Source organism: Thunnus maccoyii, chromosome 14 (assembly GCF_910596095.1).
Source record: "Thunnus maccoyii chromosome 14, fThuMac1.1, whole genome shotgun sequence".
In the NCBI taxonomy this organism is placed as follows: Eukaryota; Metazoa; Chordata; class Actinopteri; order Scombriformes; family Scombridae; genus Thunnus; species Thunnus maccoyii.
In genome coordinates this window covers 12,611,274-12,634,821 of record NC_056546.1, presented here as the reverse complement: position 1 = coordinate 12,634,821, position 23,548 = coordinate 12,611,274, and the positions used below count along the sequence as shown (strand labels likewise).

The following is a 23,548-nucleotide window of genomic DNA, read 5'->3' as shown; positions in this document are numbered from 1 at the left end:
AGTGAGAGAGTGAGAGAGAGAGAGAGAGAGAGAGAGAGAGAGGAGAGAGAGGAGAGAGAGGAGAGAGAGAGAGAGAGAGAGAGAGAGAGAGAGAGGAAAAATGTTAAAAGACAGCAGCTCATATTCAGGGAGTAATGTCCTCCTCTGAATACATTACTGATAATTTTGGCAAGATGGTGGCAATTACGCATCTAATTGACCGAGCCACTTTTTATGTAAAATAACGTTTTTAAAGTGCATAACAGTAAGATGATTACAGAAACCCACCTGCCCAACCTCCAAGTGTGTGTGTGTGTGTGTGTGTTTGTGCGTATTTTTTCTTCTATATCAGATTAAAGATGAATTAGTTGTATCATAATGTGAAGACTTTTTGTATGCCAATGCATGAAGATAGTGTAAAAAAAATGAAACCCGTTGTAGTGACGAAAAATTAAATATGTATTAATTAAATATGACTCATTTCACCTCCTCTGGTTTAAAATCTTCACGAACACAGTAGAAATTATATAGATCTGGGATACAGAGCACACGATGCTGCACTCCTAAAAATGTAAGGAATATTCTCCATTTATTTCACAACATGGTTCAGCAATACAATATCAAAACGTTGTTTTTTTTCTGTACAAAGAAGAAGCCGCAAGTGGCAGCTCCTCTCCCCGCTCCTCATTAAATATATACATTTACATATTTTGTACACCAGTGTAGTCGATATTTTTAGTAGATTAAGTGACAGTGGAGCTCACACTTGTGCTTGAAGGACGTGTCCGTGTGGAGGGAGCAGGAGTGAGAATCACTAAAACTAAACATAAAGCTACATGGCTATTTTTACAGTTGAGAGTGTCTTGATTGTCCCCCGTCAAGCGCTTTGAAAAGCAAAAAAAAAAAAAAAAAAAAAAAAAAGGGAAATATTACAAAAAAAGCAAAAGAGCCTCATCAATATTCCACCGTGGATGACAAAACATGGATTCATTCATTCACAGCACACCGTCAGTGTATTGCACATATTCGTGTTATCAGTTCTGGAAATGTAAATTAAACCAAATAACTGTCAGATGATAAGCAGGCCCGCGCCTCTAGGCCGCCAGGTTTTGTAAACAATGTAAATTTTCTTGTACTTTACACAACATTGTCCTGTCAACAACAGTCATGGTGTAGAACTAGGGAGAAAAAAAACCAAAACACTCATCAGGCAGTGTAAGCAGGTGGACTCCTGAGGTGATAATTACATATAATCATAATAATAATAATAACAATAATAATAATAATATGAAATTGAATTGTCGGATCACGTGTAAACTGCAACCTTATGGAAAATGACACAACATATTTGCCTAAATAGGTCCATGTAGGCCTGACAGTGTGTCTCTTTTCTTTTCTTTGTTTCTTCATTTAGTCAGTTGTACAAAAATATTAGGCTGTGTCCTTTTTTTTTTTTTTTTTTTTACTTTTCGCATTAGTTGATTTTGGAAATAGACACCAATTTGTGCCGTAAAACTCAGTTATTTTCAAACCGGTCTGAGCAGCGGCACGGATGTGACGATGGGGTGGGAGTAGTAGACGCCGGGGTGCGGGAAGGTGAGCAGCGGCTGGCTCACGGGTACGTTGGCAGCGGCGCCTCCGCTCTCCGAGGCCGAGTTCTCGTGGTAAAGGATGGGCACCCGGACTATCCTCTGCGCCGCGGCGTGGCTGAGGTTGGCGGCCTCCAGCTCCGCGGCCAGCTGCCTTTTCCACTTGTTCCTTCTGTTCTGGAACCAGATCTTCACTTGAGTCTCCGTCAGGTGCAGGGACGCGGCCAGGCCGGCCCGCTCCGAGCTGCTCAGGTACCGCTTCATGTCGAAGGTGGACTCCAGCTGGAACACCTGGCTCCGGGAGAAAACCGTGCGCGTCTTCTTCTTGCGACACGGCTTCTTGTCGTCGTCCATCTTCTTCCACTCCCCCAGCTCGTCTTTTTTGGCTTCTTCCGTGTCGCTTTCTTCCAGTATGATCTCGTCGCCGCTTTTGTTGTTGTTGTGCTCGTCGTCCTCGTCGTCGTCTTTGGCGTCTGGCTCGGATTTGAGCACCAGGTCCGGCGAGTCTCTGTCCGTGCCCGAGGTTGGAGAGGAGTCTCTGGCTCCTGGTTTCTCGGTGACTGGAATGGGGGACACAGGGATATGTGGTTATTAACACTGGGGCCTGATGGTGTCTGACTTTTTTTTACAACAGCCTGTTGATTCTGACAGCATGTGGGCTTTAGGAAAACCAGAGTGGTCCTAAATAGCACCAAAAACTGTCTTGTAACATCAATATCACCCATTTTTGGAGCCACACAGGACACCATGCCCAACTGACACCGTGTTCAAATATAGGCCTATTCAAACTATTATTTATTAGCCTGATAAAAGGAGCACTAAAGAAATAAACTATTCAACATCTAGGTCTGTGTTAGTTTTTATTTTAACAAATTGGTTATATAACCTCTCTTCTAACAAGGCAAGCAAAAAAAAAATCCCTTTTGACTTTGCATGAAGCCATGATAGTGCCGTTCATATCAGCGTGTTTTGAATCCCGCGTGAATAAATCACAGAAACGGGCAGGTAAAAGCTTGTCAGTGGTCAAACCTCTGGGGTAAGATGTTCAGAGTGAGCGCCAATAGACAAATCAAAAGCACGCTGCGCATCGTCACCCTCATCCGATGATTTGATGATGTCTACTTCATTTTATGCACAGTGTGTCACTTTATTGATCTATTATCCCTCGTGCATGGCATAACAAAATAGGCCTTCATACGGGACAAGGCGCCAGTTCACTCGGCGGTGTGGCAAAGACAACCAATATTATTACTCATCACCAAAACATCCCAAATCCTCCTCTTATCTACTGAATATCTGAGGAGGAAGTGCAGTGACATTACTAGATATATTAATAGACATGTGCACGTGGTCCGGAAAGGTCATCTAATGTGTTTGTTATTAAACAAACAGTTTTCCTTTAACATTCCCTTGCTATTTTAATGGTCAAGAAAAAGAAACTCAAAAATCAACACTGGCCATAATGTATAATAAATATTATTGTTTTCTGTCTGTCGGTCTTACCTTCGGTTCTGTGTAGGTGGGCGGATGAGCTGAGGGCGTAGGGGTACCACCACGCCGAGGTGCGCTCCAAGTAGTGAGCCGGTAGACTGAACCTCTGTGCGGGCAGGTCAAAGCGTGGAAAGTTGAATTCCCCGACCTGGGAGAGGGAAAATCCCCCCTCCAAAGCCGCCTTAGCGGCAGCCAGCACGGGTTTGGGTTTGGACGGTTTGTTATCACAGTTCAGCAGATTCTTAATGAAGAAAGGAGAGTCCTTGGCCGAAGCGCACGTCTCTTGCGTTGTCTCTGGCATCGCTGTGGCTGTGGTCTGGACGCAAAGGACCACGGAAGCAAGAAATCAAAAAGAAAAAAAAAACCAAAACAAAACAGCGAGGCTGACTTACAGTCTGCTGATATCCTGGCTACGATGACTCCCTGTTTTATTCTTCTCGACGATTTAACGCGGAGACTCGATTTCACACCCGGAGAGCGCGTCAAAACAGACGTCCTTCTAGGCTAGAAAAATAATAAAATAAAGCTGTTTGAGCGGTAAAAACATGTACAAACACAGGAGATATATCATCCCGGGCTCTTTCGTCAAAACGCAAACTGTGTCCACCGTGTCAGTCAGTCTGGCGTCTGATGCTAATGATGAAATAAAAATGTCATCCAAGTTAAATGCGGAAAGTATAGGCGATTGGGCATGTACAATGGCAAATGGGATTAAGGGAGAGACGGTGAGTACAGAGAGAGAGAGAGAGAGAGAGAGAGAGAGAGAGAGAGAGAGAGAGAGAGAGAGAGAGAGAGAGAGAGAGAGAGAGAGAGAGAGAGAGAGAGAGCATCCTCCCCTCTCTGTGCGCTCTGGCTGCAGGCTGTGTGCGCTCGCCTGTTATTGGTCTCATATAGTCCAATTAGGCAGCAAATGAACACAGGGCTGTTAGCGCCAAAAAGGAAGGTTTGGGATAAGCGCCTCAACACACAACTAACATTACAGCCAGCCACAGATCGACTGCATTAGTTTACTCATAATTCTGTGGGGTTTTTTCTTTTACATTTAGTGATAGGCTACATTTTCCATTCAGGCCGCAGGGGTTTTGTTGTTTTTTAAAATTTGGTTATCACTATAGATAAATATTATTTAACTTTCTAAAATTATCCCCAGAACCTATGCGGTTCAACGAAATAAGAAAATAATAATAGCCTACAGCTTACAGTCTACTCACAGGCCTACCTAAAGCTTGCATTGGTTATCCAGGTCTGCAATGTATTTGTGTCCGTCAAATAGATTAAATTGAATAAAAAGCAAATTATCTCAAAGCAAATCCTGTTGTGTGAGATTAACAAACCAGCCATAACAGCTATCCAACAGCACATATACTAGATTTAATACTCCAATTGAAAGCCATGTAGACTCATAATAGTAATGTTAACATAAATAGAGCAAAAGTCTCGGGAATCGCGCTCTATTTTAATAATAATAACTAATAGTAATAGTATTCGTTTAAATTTTGCACCCCAACACGCTGACAAAACGAATTAAACATCACCAAGAGTGTGTAATCACTGTAATCGTCAAATTATCTCCAAACTGTTGCTTATCAGACTCTCAGACACAATATGAAAAAGGCCTGAGATCAGGCTGCAGCTACTCGACGTGTCACCAATGGGCGATTAGATTCATATTTCTAATTCATTGATTTCCAGCGAGGGCCACTTCCACCATGTCTGCGGGTCGCACAGTCACTTATCCTCCCTAATCGATTTGGTTAATTCATCCCTCAGATTGCACTCTTTGTAAATGTGCTATGTATATTCGCTCATTGATATTAATTGACTTGTTTAAAAAAAAAAAAAAAAAAAAGCAGCCGGATGGTGGATGGTGTAGAAGAACGGGGAGACAGCGTCCTCTGTGGGCCGTGAGGAGGAAATGCAAGTTTGTGCGCATGTGTGAGGGGAGTGTGTGAGTGTGTGTTAGGATAAGTCACCATGCAGGGAATAAATACAAGTAAATGTCCTCTAAAGTGACAAAAAAGTCAAAAAATTGGACAACTTTCTTCTTTTTGTCCTATAAAATGTGATCACACGTGTGACCTAACTGAGATACTCATTCCAGTTATGAATTATCATCATCATCATCTGTTCCCTGAAGACATTCATTAGCCATGTGATATGCAGCCATAATGAGGGGTGTCAGTGACGAGGTAAGGGTTGTACTGAGGTGCCTTTTTTTTTCCCTCCATCATCTTGAGAGTTCCTACATGCGCCGGTATGTCCGTGTATTAACTCGTGTCATTCATTTAGTGTGCTGCTCAAGTGGAGATATCCTGTTACTGTGATGTAATTACCACCTTTCCTTACATGGTCACCCTCGCAGGTATTTCATGGCACACCACACAGGCTGTGGTGCAAAACGTGTATCTCTGGTTGGGATTAGATGCTTTGTGAATAAGGACAGTCTGAATCTAAATGGAGGTGTGATGGACAGAAAGCCTTGATTCTTACAATTGAAATTTTACATCCAGATGCAGTCATTTTATTTTTTTTTATTATTTTATTGTAATAGTGTATCAGGTGCCACTTATGTTTATATCCATAAAACCATTTTGGATACCATCAGTGTTCAACTCTGTTCACATTTAGTAGCATTAAAGGAACAGAGTAAATCCAGCTTTACACATATAACATACAGTAGTCCATATATCAAACAAGAAATTTTAGAACAAAAAAACAGACCAACGTGGTGAAATAAAGATAGTTATTATCATTATTAAAATGATTAAAATAATTGACAACTTCAACACAGTTTACTCAACCTATACTAATCCAACAGGGCAGAATATCTGTCAGTAAAGCAGACATTTGTGATTCACTCACATCACATCATCCGTCTTCCTTGACAAAGTACATTTTCTTCGTGTCAAAACTAAAAATATAGTTGTCTGAGATTATTGTAAATAATTCCAGTTGTTTAAATTTAAGTTATGGATGTGTCACAATATTTCAGAAAGATGAAGGTTCAGGTGGAGGGATGTCAGGAAATGAACGATGCCTGGTGAACATCTGTGTGACCAAGACGGTGCAAATAGAATAGTGCAGATAAATTACTCTCCTCTGTGTATTATTATTTAAACCGTTGAATAAAAGTGATTTTTTATGACTCGTTGTGTTTTTGAATAATATATCAATATTTACTCCACAAATAATACTTTACTACAAGACTTCTTATTGTGGCTAATGGCAATCCAACACATACATAGCTGGGGATAAAAAGAGCAAAACAGATGCTAACCTTGAAAATAAACTGCACAAACTAAGATCCTGTAGTTTGCACCTTAGAAAATACAGTTCATATTTTGCATTGATTAAAAAATGCAGTAGACATTGCCCAAAGGCCATATTGGCCTTCTGAATGCTCCATAAGTCTATTTTTGTTGCTCCTCGGGTAGGTTACTATGACTTTTATATTATTTATTTCAAAGCGCCCAGATATTGATTATTTCACAAGGAAAAATGACAAATGGCAGGAGGGAATGACACGGTCAGCAGGTTCTATTAGAGAAATGATAGTGTTGCTCGTGGTTTGTTAAAAGGTCCAGTTTAGATACTTTATAGGTTTACATCCATCATCGTCTAATGACCTATTTGATGAAAAACACGCGCTCTGGTGACAACGGCCCTGTGCAGCCAACTTCGCTTTGTAATTGCTCCCATATTAAATATAGATTTTTGTTTTGATATCTTGTGAGAATTCCTTTCTGTGGGTCAAAATTGTGGTGGCATGGATGCAATGGCAAAAGCTCAGGGAGAGAAAACTGGAGGGAAAAATGGAGAAAAAGAAGTGGGTATGAGATGTTGAAGGTGGAACTGTGAGTTCTGAGTGGTGGCGGAGGGAGTATTTAGATCCTTTACTTATGGAAAAGCAGCAATACTGCATTATGAAAATACTATATTACAAGTACGAGCACTGAAAATGTCACTTAAGTAAAAGTAAAGAATTATTGGTAAAAATGTGCTTATATCAAAAGCAAAAGTACTCATAATGCAGAAAAATGTTTTACTATCACAGTATACTGTATATTACAGTGTATTGTTGGACCATTACTGCTGATGCATTAATGTGTAAAAAGCATTTTCCTTTTGTAGTTAGTCAAGGTGGATCTAATTTTAACTACTTTTTATGCTGTTTTGTAGTTTAATCTACAAAAATGCATCTTATTTTATAAATGGTTGATAGTAAAATCCTAATCTTCAAAGTAACTAGTAGCTAAAGCTGTCAGTTAAATGTAATGGAGTAAAAAGTACAATGTTTCCCTCTGAAATGTAGTGAAGTAAATGTATTAAGGAACATGAAATGGAAACACTCAAGTAAAGTACAAGTATAAATGTGTGCTTGAGTAAATGTAATTACTTTCCACTGGTTCTGAGGTTGTGAGTCTTTGTACCAATTTAGGAAAATTTCAGTAAAACTGAAGAAAAAAAAGGGGGGGGTTTAATTTAATAAAAATGTGGATCACATTCTGCTGTATTACAGACCTTTGTTATGACACAGTCTAAACACAATCTTATACCGCAAAATGACTCTGGCTTGAGTAAACACGGATGTCAGCTGATGAAACACAATCTGTGCATGTAACCTTTCCGAACATGATGTTTTCAATTGGAATGAGGATTTGAAATGGAGAGTTTGTACAGAATCCTGTTGGACAACAAGATCTTAGTGTCAAACTGCATTAACAACAGACGGCAGCATTCATCACCGAGAGCTGTCCACCCCCGTGTCCTTCCTGGACTTTTAACTGGACACTCCTGTTGGGACGAGCCATTAAACCGGCGAAGGCCACACTGAGATTGCTTAGATTTAAGTATTGCATTTAACTTGTAAAGGAATTGGTGGCCCTCCACTGACCCGGCAAGCTTTAATTGGGATTGTGCAGGTATTGATTGTAAGTGGCCAGGCGAATCTTGAATTACAGTGTGATTGGCTTTTACTCGGCACCTTGCACCAGCCAGTCGAAGGAGCTCAATGTCATTCGGGTTGGAGCACTTCAGCTGCCACTTGACTAGAGGGAATCTTGTTACTTCCTGTGTAAACAGGAAACAATATGTATTTAAGATGAGGATGACAGCTCTTCTGGCAAATGTAACACAAGGCTGTAATACCTCCGATAAATATATGATCGCTCCCTTTTAGAAATATTCTGAAAACATGTCGCTTAGCATGCTATGAGTTGATATGGGCTCATAGAAGATGAATTCTCCTTTTTATCTCCCCTGCTATCATTTTATCTACATTTTATCACTCCTTCTTTCCCTTTATTGTTTCTCAGCAGAGATGATGACCTCTGTAGGGTTTGGATGGAAACAGTCACAGGAGCAATGTAGCCCTTTTTCTCTATTACGAGCAGCTTCGTCCAAGCCCTCAAGGCACCCAGCCTCAATATCCACTTTCTGTACCTCCAAAAATCTTCCCTGGATCGTCAGTGAGTCTGGGCTTTTTACCCAGCCTGCCTGTATGTGTCATTACAACTCAGTAATCTGGAGAGGGCAACAGAAAAGTTCTCATCAGTGTCAGCCTGAGATATAGATATGGGCTGGGTAACAAATGGCCAAATGCACAGGCAGCAGAGCAGACCATCAATAAAGCAATTTCTTGTGTCATAACAGCCGCGCTTTTCCTAAAGCCAACCTTTCAAAACTTTTCCCTCTGCAAATCGCTGCAGCCCCACCATTAGAGTCCTGCCTTGTGAATTTAATGGATTCCGTACAAATAATATTCCACCATAATGGAAAAGGTTGAAGTCACTGAAGACAGATGAAGTCATAAACACGTATAATTGAGAATCAAAGACCGATAAATTTTAAACTGCTATCCATTTTCTCTTTTTAGATGATGATCTATGTCACCGCGGCTGCAGGAAAATGGAAGAGATTATGGGGGAAAATTATAACAATAAATTTTCTAAACATACACCTTGATTATGCTTCGATTTTTTGGAGGGGTAGAGGGGCGAAGGAGGGGGGTTAGAAAGAAGGCTGGGATTGCTGAAAGCTTGCTGGCTAAATGGCACCATAAAATAGGTTCCCTGCTCTTTTGCCTGCAGAGCGTAGGCATGCCTGGAGGTGTGATTTCCCCCCTCCTCTAAATGGGGGGAAATGAATTGTGTAATTTATTGCAAACGTGCACACAGTGAGATTAGATCAGCATATCCCATCAAAGGAACAACAATCAATCAGCCTCTAGTTAACAGCTTGAAACACATAAACCAGGGCACCTAATGGCTTTCCAATTTAACAGATTGATAGACTTATCCGGTCCTAAGGGATGAATTAAGAAAACCGGGTACTTTCACACAGGCACTGGCACTTTTGACAGGACCTTTCCCCCCCTCTAGCTTACTTGCCATCTTTACTCCTGAATATAGAGATAAGGTTAACCTGAAAATAAAGAGAAAGTTGGTTTTCCCTCTTTCTCTTTTTTCCCCCCCCTCTTTCTGTTTGAGAAAGCACTCCACAGCTGATTTGTTATTCAGATGAGGCGGGAGTGGAAGTGTGTCAGATGTGGAGAATGGGCTCATTTTAATGACCTGATTATCGCGGGTCATTTGGAACTGTGAAATCAAGGGAGCTATTCAAAGCCACTTAACAATATCTAAATGTGACCCGGGCGACCCATTCAACCGAGGATGTAGTTTAAAAAAAAGGAGCTTGTTTGTTTTATATCACTTTAATCACATCATTGATTAGTAATCTTGCCAGCGACAAAATTATTAAAGAAATAGTTTGACATTTTGGTTAATACACTTAGTTGCTCTCTTGTGCAGAGTTACATGAGAGGAATGATAGGCTAATGGTCCTATTTCTGTATGGCAAATATGTTGCTGGAGCAAGCAGTTGGTTAGCTTAGCTTAGCACAAAGACTGGAAAAGGGGGGGGGGGGGGCACTAGCCTGGCAACTCTAAAGCTCACTGATCAACACATTATATCTTGTTTGTTTAATTCGTACAAAAAAAAAAAAAAAAAAAGAAGTGTGAAAACCACAATTCACCGTATTAATGGACCAGTTACTAGGCAACCAGCAGAGACTCAAGGAAGTTATTGCTCCGAGCCAAGGAATAGTTTGGCACAAGACTCGGAAAATGATGAACTGACATTTCAACACTTTGGTTGTTGGTACAGATTAAACAAACAAGATATAACATGTTGATCGGCAAGTTTTAGAGCTACCGTACAAACATGAGAGTAGTATCAATCTTCTCATCCAACTCTCAGCAGGAAAGTTAATAAGAATATTTCCCAAAATGTCAAACTATTCCTTTAAATACAGTCTCTTTTAGAAGATGCTGTTGACTGTATTTAAGTTCCACAATTTCCTAATATCAGAGGGCTAGAGGTGCTCAGTACATGTACGAACAAATCTTTAAAGACCAAATCTTCAAACTACAAAACTGAATCATTGCCATCACTGAATCAGTAGCTTTTAGCAGTGGAGTTCTCCTCAGCTGTTACTGAAAGCACTGTTGTCAGCTCAGCCGTGATACATGGTGTTACTGCCTGCTTAAAAGCTTACTGAATGACTGCAAAAGCCACATTAACAATTATGATGTGATAACTCTGTAACAGACAGGCGGCTGCTGAGCTATTAAACCTTATAAACAGCTCTCGCATGAGCCAGAACAGAACGCCACAGCTTGAACAGCCAACAGACTGAACATACTAATCAACTGCAGACAGTCAGTAGCAGCGCAGAACGACACGGTGTTATGAATGGTGATGGGTTTGCTTAGCTTAAAAAAGTGAACATACTACGAATCTTTGAACTGAAATGATTTAAGTCAGTGATTCAACATTTTTGCCTCTACATTCACATTCAAAAATGTTTAACTGGCAGTACAGTCCTCTAAAGAGCTTGGCTATGAACCCAGAGCCTTGACCCAGAGAACTGGTGTAATGAATCCTCAGTGTCACCATATTATCTTGTCCGTGTCCAAGGAGTCAGCCGATCTCTCTGTGTCACTGCATAATTGAAGAGCTGTTGCTATCAAGGATGTGATCCTGAGAGGGATGAGAAAGTGTTACACTAGACCCCTGCAAGCAGACCAGAGGAATCGACTCGAGTGAGGCCCGAAAAACAGACGGGGTGCATCCCTAGGCCAGACAGACATAAGTCACATCTACGTGTGACTGACGTGTGCACTCTATAGTAATGTGACGGAACTCCGCATTAAAGGAGGAACCAGATCCTCTCATCAGAATTAAGTAAAAGGTTGGGGTACATTTCGTCTTGACTCAAGACACTTCAGGAAATGGATTGAGATTCAGCTCCTGCGTCGGAAAATAGATTACTGATGGATCAATGAATTGGCTAATGAATAAGAGTCCATTACATGCCGATCAAAACTAATAGCACTTTAACTGCCTCTTTGTTTCTGCTTTTCCATCGGCTTAGTTCAGAACCTGCAGCTATCTGACACACACGATGGGATAAACGCTCTGAAACTGAAGAGGATAACAGAGGAAATACCCAAACACAAAACAGGAACAAGACTATTAAACTCAACAAGAGTCTCCGTTTCCACTCTCCGGGTCAGAGAACAAAAATTGTGTGTTCCTACTTGACACTAATACTCATGTCTTCCCTGTGGACACAACTCTGCTGACCCTCTTGTTTGGTCTGTTGGTAGCAAGGAGCGCATGATCACAAAGAGAGCCCAAACATTATTGCCCCCCCTCCCCTCGCCTCCTCCGCCTCCTCCTCGTCCTCATGACGGACAGTAATTGGTGTTTGTTTGCTCTCTTTTCTCCCTCTCTTATGTCGTGGGGTGGTAAAGAGTGCTATTACTGTCTGTCAGCTGATTAGTATGGCTCCTCTGCCTCTTCCAGCAGCTGTCAGGACTGCCTAATGAGAGGAAACTTGAGCAGAGACAAGAGAGGCCTGCGCGCACACACACAAATTTAAACAGGCACAAAGTGAGAGATAGACAGATTAATTTGATGTGTAGAGTTATTTCTCCTAAACATTTAGCTATAGTCAGAATAGATAAAGATAAAGACTATATGGCCAAATTTTTCATGGTGTGGGGTAGGTCCATTAGTAACAATTACGGGAAATCTTAAAGGATAGGTTCGCAATTTTTCAAGTCTGTCTTAAAACAGCAGTCCGGTGCCCAAATGAACATTGACAAATGTTGTTCTTGCTGTAATCATTCCTCCTGCTCCTAGTGGCTATTAATAGATCCCTTCATAATGCACTCTCAATGTAATCTACAGCCCTCCTTTAAAGCAAAAATGTATTTTAAAGTTAATTTGAAGCTTCTGCCATCCACATTAGTCAAATCAAGTCAACATCTTTCAAAGTTACTGTCTATTTAGTGCCAAATTCCCTCTTTTTATTACTATCCTTCCACTGCAGCTGAGCAGTATCCTTTAATGCTATAGCATATAATGATATTTTAGACAATAGTGTTCTTCCAATTTTGTGGAAACAGTTTTGGGGAAAACTCGTTCTTGTTTCGACATGAAAATACCCCCATGCACAAAGCCGGGTCTGAGTTAGATGTGGAAGGACTTGACCGGCCTGCACAGAGCCCTGACGTCAACCGCATCCAATATCTTTAGGATGAATTGGACCTGGCCTTTACTGCCCAACATCAGTTATTGACCTCACTAATGCTCATGTGGCTGAATGGGAGCAAATCCTTGCAGCTGAAAGCCAACTCAGAAGAGTGGAGGCTGTTATTGCAGCATGTTAATGGTCATGTTTTTGGATTGAGCTGTCCACATACTTTTGGCCATGTAGACATAGCTATATAGCTATAAACAGAAAAAACAGATATAAATATCATATAGATACTTACTCCCCAAACATGAAATTAAATAAAAATCGTTTGAGTCATATCATCATTTTCCTTGTTTAAGTAAAAGCGGAAAATGTATGAGGGACCAGAACAAATCCCTAATGGATCTCGCAAAATTGCTCTCCTAATACATCAAGCATTCACACCAACCCTTGACAACTCTATCTTCCTCACATCTTAATGCACCCCAAAGTCCTCAGGGCACCGGGAAAATTAACCATTTAATAGCAATAAATAACAGATTCTGACTCAAGGGGACTTCAGATCAGCCTCTCTCTCTCTCTCACACACACACACACACACCCAAACACACACACACACACAAATACTATCCTCAAATAGCTAGATTAACATCAAAAAGCCCAATCAAATGTTTTATGGCTGGGATAGCACACCATATGTGATGCCCATTTTTTCCCTATTCTCACAGTCCACATCCAGACTTCAGGCTTCTAGGATGTGACATCTTAATGGAAACTTGTATTTAATGGTAAAGGTAACGCACGCAGTTTGTTATTTGGAGGAAACAAGCATTTTAATCAAGAGCTGCAACAATTAGTCAATTAATCAGTTAGTTGCAAAAATGAAATTAATCGGCAACTATTTTGGTAATTGATTAAACATTTTGAGTCATTTTTTAAGGATATTTTCAGATTCCAGCTTTAAAAAATGTGAATATTTTCTGGTTTCTTTAGTCCTCTTTGATAGTAAACTGAGTATCTTTGGGTTGTGGACTGGTGCTCGGGACAAAACAAGACATTTGAAAACAGTTTTTTACCATTTTCTGGCATTTTATGGACCAAACAACTAAGCAATTAATCAAATAAATAATCAACAAATTAAATGATAATGAAAATAATTGTTAGTTGCAGCCCTATTATTATCGAACATCTTCATATCCAGAGAAATAACTGTAAACAGATATGATACTGTACAAAGGTTACCTGGAGGGCTCTGTAGTGCAACCACAATGACTCTCTACTATTTTAGTCTCGTTAAGACCACCCAGCACTCTTACATGCTGGCGTTTATCTTTTCTGTCAATAACATACCCATATATGCCTCTTACTTCTTCCCTTGTTTCTCTCTTTTTCCCCCCTCTCTGATGATGTACGCTGTTACAGGCCCTTGTATTAGTCAAAATGTGAGCATTGATTATTTGTAAAAACATGAGTGCAAATCAAATCAACATTGCGCAGGGACAGATGAGAGCTGCCTACCTGTGCACATGCAGGAAAAAGGGGGGGGGGGGGGGGGCAGTTATTGACCAATTGATTTGATGTGAAGAAGGGGCATTCTTTTCCCCGCAGTGGAAAGACCTTGACTGTACGGCGAGCAATCACTCCCCCACCTCACCTCCAACTACAACTACCTCTAACACCCAACTGTGTCCTCAATCTCCACTGTAACGGGCCCAGGTATGCAACTTTTCCGTCAGCACCGTTATGTATTTGGCTTTCTATTTCACTTTAATAGGGGAGAAATTGGCAACATATTCTTTTACAGCCCCCTGGCACCATTAGAAAGCCTGCTGTCATTTGGATTATTTATGAAAAACTATTTCATGCTTACTTACATTTGCCGCTTATTTTCCCCCAGTGTGACCTGCAGCAGATTTAGTTCCATTTCGAAAGCCTTAAAGCCAATTCTTTATGTCTCCAGGTCAGCCTTCTCGATTGAGCCAAGATTGAAATACCAGTGTGTAGTGGGAAAGGTATGGCAAGAGGAAACCAATAGTCTTTTATTGTGTAGAGGGCTATAGTGAGGAGAAAAGGAAGGGGGATATTGAAAGAGGAGGAAACGATAGAGGGGTGAGAGCAAGGGGGGAAAAGGGGGTGATTTTTAGCTTGATATAGAGCTGGAGACACCTGCAGAAATAAGAGGCAATGCAAAGGCAGCAACAAAAGTTGAGGAATGAATAGGCCACAAACATCCAGCTGCTCCTGAGCAGCAAAGACAACAAAGAGGGGCCAAGAACTGAGTCAGCAAATTGGCATAGAAAGTACAAACACAGAACACATAAAAAGGAAGTGGTCTTAAATCTACAATATTTTATATTTCATCCAAAAACATGTCAAATACCGTCGTTTGGGTGGTGTTTTACAAGGACTACAATGATAAAGTTTACTGGAGGTTTTTGTTTGTGATTTTTTTCCTCTAGAATCTATACTCATATCCTTGTCTGTACAAGAAAATTGGCAATCTTTGTCTTTCAACATATCAGATAAATCAAAATAAACTTCCCCACTAAGGAGCTCGACAGGCCAGGACAAAGCAGTCACACTCCCCTTTGGAGCATGCATCTATACTCATAATCCCATACTGTATGAGATGGGGTCTTTCACTCCTCATTGCACACACACACACACACACACACACACACACACACACACACTTTTGATCTGGGTTTGGCCTGGGCTTTATACAGTGACCCTAATAAACTGCGGCGTGGCCGGGCAGGTTTGTCACTGTCACAGGTAAATGATGTAATTAATGAGTGTGTAGCGGAGTGGATGGGAGCCGGGGTGTTAGCTTTTAAACACCTCTCCAGCTGACTGGGTTTGGGGAGGCCCAGCTGGACACAGCCAGCAGATCGATACGGGGTCAGGGGTCAGTCAACCCTCCCATTATGGCCATTGTAGCTCCCATCATCGTCTGGCTAACGATGCCTGCAGGAGGGCCGGAGACAGAGCCACTGCAGGGAGAGGAAGCAGCTCCTGGAGCTTGGATCTGAGGCTGATGTAAAAACAAACTACATGTAATCTGTGTTAATATTGTTTTTGTACCTATTTGTATTGAGGAGTATTGTAAAAGACAATAACAAGCATGTTTGCTGTGGTTTGAGACGCTCCATCCTCTGCTACTGAGAAATGTGGATCAGTTTGTTGGGTCACACTTGGTTGATAATGTGACATGTTTGGATTTTCACACACTGAAACTGAACAGCATAAATCCAGCAGTATAGTGGAATATTTCTTCATGTTGTTAGTGCAGTTTTCTCTGTTTCATGATTTTTTTTTTTTAATGTATGTGTGTTAAAACGAGACAGATTATGACAGATTGCTCAACTAGTATCAAGAAAATGAGTCTTCATTCTGCAATTAGTTGACTTGATTGGAAGCAGGTGAAAAAAATATCACCCCATAATCAGATTTATTTCATTTTTTCAATAATTCAAAATATGATTTTCTAAATAAATAATAGTCACCATTTAAGATGAAGATAGTAGATGATAGTAGAAGTACCGGAGCTGAGTAATGCTGCAAAACTGAACTGCATGTTACTGTTATCATTTGTAAAGTGCAGATTTTCATAAATTCTGTAAAATGGAAAAAATTAAAAACTATATCTGCAACGATGGCCTCTGGGCTGGCTGATGTCAATAATATCACTGACTGGAAAAGGACAAAGAGAACAGCAGGGTGCCAACGGAAATTGTTCTTGGTCAGACTGGTTTGATCAATACTATGAGTCTATGTACATCTGGAGGATTTAAGTTTATCTGGAAAAACAAAAATCAGCACAGCACAATATCTCTCCACGTAGGTATATACAATGAAAAACTGTAACATACTATAAGGAAACAAAGGCATATTCTTCCCTTATAGGTTTATCAATATTGTGCTGGTAAGACAGTTACTTAGTTCTGAGGTGTTATATTGAAATATCCTGAACTTCTGGTGTATATATTCTGTTACTGCAAAAGAATTTGATATTATAACAGTTATCAAACGCTGAATCAGCCCTTTAATGTTTTTCTTTGGTTTCAAATTAGACCTCATTCAGTAAAATATGCTTGTTTTTTGTTTTGTTTGTTTGTTTTTACCTAGTCCTGTAATCTGGTGCAGATTTGTCTCAAATATTTAGTGGGAAAAAGTTTGGACACTGCCATTAGATAGTCAATTATAAACAAACTCAAATAGGTCTGTTTCTAAATACGCCTTAGTTTCAATCCAGCAAAACATTATTTGCAGAAAACAAGAAAAGACGAACATCAAAATACTTGCTATAAATAGTTGTTGCTTTTTCTGTGGTTTTAATGTTGACATGTTTGTTTTCTAGAAAATGTCTCCAGATTCATTAGCTGTAATATTACTGTTTAGAGTGATGTTTATTTTTTATATCTAAAACAACAAAACAATATAACCTTGTCATTTCTTGTAATACTCCTGAAAAGCTATGTTTGACTGAACTGAATTAAAGCAATATTTCCAAACCATTCTGCTGCTCTAAGTATTACATTTTTTATGATAATTATCTGAGGAATGTTTTTTCTCTTTTATGAACCCCAGGCGTTTTGTTTTTATTCCTCTCTACAATGTAACTGTAAAATTTGCAATTTGTTTGTCAGCAATAAAACTAATAAAATTTCAAAGAATTTCAAGAGTTTGGCCTCAAAAGGGCAGAGGTTTCATTAATCTAAAACTTCCCTCACATTAGCAGCACTATCCATTGCAGGACACTCTTAACTCCGACTCAATAGCCACTCCAACAGATCCATACGGAGATCAAAACTCAGCAGCTCATTCAAAGTGTGCCTCACATTTTCTTGGAGCTTTGAGTTTTTATCCTGTAGGTGCCCCCAAGGAATACAGAGCCAGTTTTGTTCGTGATGTTGATACATTATTAATATTACAGCAGGGGAGCATGGGAAATCGTTCCTGGCCAGATTGGGTTTGATCAATATTCTCAAAGGGCAGAAGCCTCATTAATCTAAAACTTCCCTCACATTAGCAGGACTGTCCAATTCAGACCACTCTTTACTCAGACTCAATAGCCACTCCAGCAGATCCATACAGAGATCAAAACTCAACAGCTAATTTGGAGTGCGCTGGAGTTTTTAATGTTGTGAGCTCCCCAAGGAATACTGAGACCAGTTTTGTTCACGATACTGACGCATTATGATTACTAAAGGGATTCTTAATGTGCAAAAAGAAAAAGTAAAAACATGTCCACTCTTCAGAAAGTAACCAAATATATCCTTGTTTGACTGTGAATTATTGAGTTTATTCAGCACTTTGTGAAAGAATCTCGTGAACGTAAAAGGGTTAGTCTGGTATCCTACAATTTAAAATTACAAACCAGTTACCAAAGATTTTGCTTATTCTTCTTTCATTAAACTCAAACTCTGGGTGTCCTCATTATGGCACAGAAAGTTGATGTGTATAATGTAGCTCCTTTCAACAACAAGGTAATTCAAAGTGCTTTACTTAAGACATAAAAAGGCAATAAAACACAATGTTAAAAGAAACACGAGGTAATAAAGTGACAGATAAACAGGATTTTTAAGGAATAAAATAGAATATAAAGAATAAGGTAAAATGTAATTAAGTGTAATTAATTTATTGATGTTCATATTTTAGGCAGTACTCGTAAAATGAAGTGGGAAAAGTAAATGAAGAGTAGAGCTGAAATGATTAGTTTAGTTTTTAGTCTATTTTGATGATTGATTAATCATTCGAGTCATTTTTCAAGCAAAAATGCCAAACTTAAAGAATAATTTCACAAATTTTCAAACTTGTCTTAAAACAGTATTCAAATGCCCAAATGTACACTGAGTTTTTGGTTTCCTCCATCACTTAGCCTACACTGAAATCACTTTAAGAAGGGATATTTTGCAGCCAGTATGGACAGGACACCAATAACCCTTTTAATGTCAGCTAAAAAAAATGTAAGCTATCCTTAAATATTTTTGGGCTCTGGACTGTTGGTCTGACAAAACTAGCAATATGAAAACATCACATGGACTCTGAACTACTTTAATACACATTTTTCACTATTTTCCTACATTTCAAAGACCAAACAATTAAGTGAGACTAAAAAAAAAAGAGATCTTGTTTTGTTTTAGTCAAAACTATAAAGATGGCTAAGATCAGTACTGACTGTGTACAGCGTGGCAGACATGCTGAGAGTTGATACTCTTCGTGTGACCACGACCCATTGGTGTTTAAGGATGTGCCAGTGGGCGCACTATATTATCTTCTCATGGACAGGCTAATCCATTACCAGCCTTCTTGTGGTGCGAGTGAAATGCTCATATTAGGGCAACTGTGCGTTCAGAGGCATCATTCAGGACAATGAGCTATAGCCAGAGAGTGACAAGCTAGAAAAATGTCCCCACTTTTCAGGCTGTACAAATGACGTTTGGCCACGATAACTCACAACTGGACACTTCATTTCAAGTCGGGAGCTAGCTGGCCAGTCAAAAGCTATTATACCATCTTCTTTATTTGTAGCCCATGGTTTTGGTAGTCGGACCCTCAAATAAATACTGCTAAAATGCCACTTCAGTCAAAAATATTGGCCAATTCTTTCTGTCGTGACTGGCTCCGGATGGCAACCTGTTTCTGATGGTATAAACCTTTAAGAGTCAGGTGGTCGGGGCAGCCGGCATCCATCAGGCCCAGTAGCATCAGGAGTTAGTCTTGGATATATATGCAAGTGAATGGAAGTGACCAATGCTGCTGATCCCTTGCGGCCATTCTCAAAGCGTGATAGTCAAATGAATTGATTACCAATTTATCACTGGGGAATTGCTTGCTTAGAGGAATAATCACTCACCGATAAAGAAGAAATGGCTATGAATACATTTCAAGGATGACAATCTTTGAGGAGTAATAGTATAATTTGTCACTTGTGACAGTCTATTTGATTGTTCCCGATATTTCAGCCTGGTGGAATATTGGACAGAATCACGCCGGGTTGTCAGAGCCTAGCTGAGGTGTGTGTGAATGCGTCGAGTGCTGCTTTAATACGATAATAAGGCAGTCAGAGGAACACTTAGACCTCCTAAGGTGACAGCAGCTTTATCGCGCATCGCCTCATAAAGTCCCATCATATCTGTTCACCACTATTATCAAATGGGTGTTTAGCGTGTTTCTTTGTGTGTGGGTGAGTGAAATAGAGAGAAAGAGAATGAATGAACAAACCATGTTTGTGTATGTGTGCTGAAGGTGATGACATGAGACACAAAAAGATCAGCATGAAAAGAGGGTGGGGAGAAATACTGTCGAACACAACAGATTTTGAGATTTTTGTGTGAAAAATAAGCCCATCTTGCCACGCTGAAGTGAAACATTTCTCTTTTTGCTCCTATTCCCTCCTAAAGCCCAGGCAGCTGTGGTCAAACTTAGGTCAATAAAATGTCTGTCTGTCCATTGAGTTGCCACATTTATCAAAAGATGAAAGTTTGTCTTTAAAGGAGAGATAGAATTCAGCGCGGAGAGAGTGGGCCCTTTCTGCGAGGCATGCAGGAAATTAATCAAGGAAATGGGGTTTTTGGTGTGCCTATATCACATCTAATCTATCCTTTGTCCACATGTAGCCGGCTCCAAGCCTCACCAATCAAGAGCGACACGCTGGCTTTATGAAAAGCCACTTGTTCCCTGCATAATTGGGAGGTCTCATTGCTGAGTTAAATGGGAGGTGGAGGTGGAGGGAGGGGCAGTCTTGTTTGCCGATGTAAAGTGTGATCCAGATAATAGCATTCTCAATTACATTCATTACAACGGCGCAAGGCGCGCCTGCAAGGAAATTAAGTGGTGTGAAGAAAGAAAAGCTTAATATATACCTCCTTTATCCTATCCCCCACCTCTCAGTTCTTTTTCAAATGCTCCACGTGGAGCAGGGGACCTCAAGAAAGAAACAGTCTCAGTAGAAAGAGAATAAATCTTGTCAAAGTCCCCCTTCACCTTTCTGCCTCCAAGAGGCTCCCGTCTACCGTTACTATGGCTGCACTTGTCTAGGATTAAAAAGCTTTTCCAGAGGGGTAATCTCTAATGCAGCTTTTACACAAGCCCAACAAATGACACCAAGTCTTAAAAAACTGCTTAAGACCTTCTCCAAATTAAATTCCAATTTCTTTCAGGAGAGGAGGAGCAAATGAATTGTCTTGTGTCGCGTTAAACCACAAACAGCCCGTAGATCAAGCGGTTAAGAGGAGAAGGGAACCTTTTCATTCAGGCCTTTTAAATGTGAATCAGAGCAAGTGGATAACAAACCTTCTCAAAAGACAGGTGTTGTCCCTAAGCCTATTCTACATGCAGCAGTGTGTGTATTCAAACTCGCTCGTATAATTTGGATAGTCTTGTAAAGGTTTTGAGTTAAAGTCAGGCGCTTAAAAATGTTAAGTATATGAATAATTGTATCAAAACAGTCAAAAAGTGTTTGATTTACATTACATTATTACATATTACATAATTACCTCCATACCTTAAGGTAGCTAATTCAACATCCAACACAGTTTTTCACATAATAAATTTGTAGGAAGTCCTTTCTATGTAAGTTTCCATCAGTGTGACCACGGCATTATTGGGTGTAAATGCCAGCCCCAGTAATCCCTATTAGAGTATTACCTGCTCTCAGTCTGATTAATACATGCTCACTGCCCTTTAACAGAACTGCTTAATATATGGTGCAGTGGACATGTCATTAATGTAAAATTAAGTTTGACCAATTATTCCCCTTAAGTATTTTTAGGCTTAATAAATCCCTCTTTCACACCAAAGGCTGCAGCAGTTCTTACTGCAAGAAATACTTAGCAGAAAACACAACATAAGATTATTGTTTTAGTGATTTATATGATGAGAATCAAAAACAAAACTATTGTAACAAATGAGAGCACAGAGAAGTGTGCACTTTGTCTTTGCATGCCGACAAATCATTGTGGCTGTGTGTAAATTATTCAATAGGATCTGGCCCCAGTGGAAACCTGAGCATAATTAAATTGCAATAAAATAACATTAGTGTGGACAGGCTGTTCGAGCTGTTGGAAAGTGATGTAATTGGCTGCTCCGGCGGTCATGGTTCAACTGATGAGGTCGACTGTCATGTCTACCCAAGTCCTGTTCTTGTTGTCTCAGGGGACAGACAAGTGACACAGACACTAGCTGTCTGTACACTGAGCATCCTGTGACTGTACACAATGATAGCACGGCCATGATCTGTGTAATCTTGATTACAGCTGCAACGAGTAGTCGATGCACGATTAGTCGATTGACGGAAAATTAATCGGCAATAATTTTGATAATTGATTAGTAGTTTTAGACATTTTTTGGCTGGACCGCAACAGTAGGGTCAGTGCCACAGAGTATGAAGTTAGCAGTGCAGTGTGTGTACAGTTTAGGCTATTTTTTCAGACGAGAATAGTGCTACTATTACCGAGCGAAGTATACTGTTTTATGACACTTACGTGAGCGGAGAGGATCTGTGTGCCGTAGCCAGTGTAACTTCTTGTCAATTTCCATACGTCAAATGAAGTTGGTTCATCTGCGGACTCGCAGTATCTACATGACACACCATAGACCGTAAAAAATATGGACGTACTCACCGTGCCGGTCGTCACCCATTGGTTTGAGGACTGCCGTTTTGAAGCATGGATGTACATCATAGATGTATACAGAGATGTACATCCATGTTTTGAAGCCTCGAGTTTAGCTATTAGACCGCCGCCATCTTTGATTTTTGGAGCCAGATGGAGCTGATCCTAGCGCTAGCTGCTAACTTGGTTAGCACGGTGCATTTACAGCCTATGGTTAACGTTAACTGTAATAATGCTAATGCTAATGCTAATTTTCGCTAGCGAAAAACATGCCTAAAACCATTAAAACAAAATGTACTTACCGGAAAAGCCGAACAGCCGACTCCTTCGAAGGTTATCACAGCCAAACGCTGAACAAGACATTTCAGGCAACCAAAATGTGATTAATTAACTTCCATAAACGGAACGGAACACAACACAAACGGCGGCAGCGACATCTGTGCCCTATACTCTGCGAGTCTGCGGTTGCCATGATTACGTTACGTAACGTAACCAGCGTTGTCGCCGTGGTAGCGACTTGTCAATCACAAGGCAGCCACGCCCTAACGCATACGCTGCTTTATTGTCTATTTTACTTTAAATGGGATCATAGTTTACAAGATGAACATCAGGTTGTATTGCAGAACTAGCGATTGAGACCAAAAACGCATTAGGAAAGTGTTTACTGGGGGTAATAAATCAAGTGAGAAGTAGGGTCATTTTCTCATAGACTTCTAAATAATCGGACTTCTTTTTACAACCAGTGGAGTCGCCCCCTGCTGGCCATTAGAGACAATGCAGGGGGTTGTGGGTAGGTGAAATTATATTAAAAAAAATAACCCAAATCTTAACTCAGCCCTTCTTACAACAGCACCACATAGTCTACACTCAAAATCTGCTGCAGTGTTTTTAAAGTATTTTAAATGTTTTTCTTATGTTTACAGCACTTTGAGTTACAAGTACTATTTGAAAAATGCTATACAAATAAATAACTTGAATTTACATAAAAACAAACATCTTAAAAATGCTGCAAGTGACATCCTCCAGTGTTTCATACACGGCCCAGTCATATATTAGGCTTTGACCTAGTCTTGTGAAGCAAACATTTGTGTGGAGCCTGCATAAATTGCTATTATACCAAAAAACTGAAGTCTTTTAAACTCCCTACCAATGAAAAAAAATTAAGGACTTAAAAATGTTGTCTATATGATACAGTGTCCATGTGGTAAAAAAATATATAAATGAGACATCTTGTTCCTTTAAAGAGCGAATCACTGAACATAGGAGCTCCATTGAGAGGAATGATGTAAATTGTCCTGTTGCAAGACATTTCAATGAAAAGCAACATC

General features: G+C 40.1%; 1 protein-coding gene across 2 annotated transcripts; it reads right to left on the bottom strand.

The window, feature by feature from the left end:
• Positions 1–543: 543 nt before the first annotated feature.
• hmx3a (H6 family homeobox 3a) lies at positions 544–22,582 on the bottom strand. Of its 2 annotated transcripts, none has more exons than XM_042434376.1 (3): positions 22,523–22,582; positions 3,072–3,375; positions 544–2,128 (listed from the first exon to the last, which is right to left on the bottom strand). In XM_042434376.1, exons 2-3 carry the CDS (start codon positions 3,358–3,360, stop codon positions 1,506–1,508), a joined length of 912 nt encoding a protein of 303 aa, XP_042290310.1. In that variant the 5' UTR covers positions 3,361–3,375; positions 22,523–22,582; the 3' UTR covers positions 544–1,505. The 2 variants fall into 2 exon arrangements, with proteins under 2 accessions (XP_042290310.1, XP_042290309.1); XM_042434375.1 differs by having other exon boundaries at positions 3,072–3,563; positions 22,523–22,577.
• Positions 22,583–23,548: the final 966 nt, after the last annotated feature.

Coding starts and splice junctions, on each gene's coding strand:
- hmx3a (XM_042434376.1), bottom strand. CDS start 3,360: ATGCCAGAGACAACGCAAGAGACGTGCGCTTCGGCCAAGGACTCTCCT. Junction 2,129..3,071: donor CCACCTACACAGAACCGAAG/GTAAGACCGACA, acceptor CCCCCATTCCAG/TCACCGAGAAACCAGGAGCC.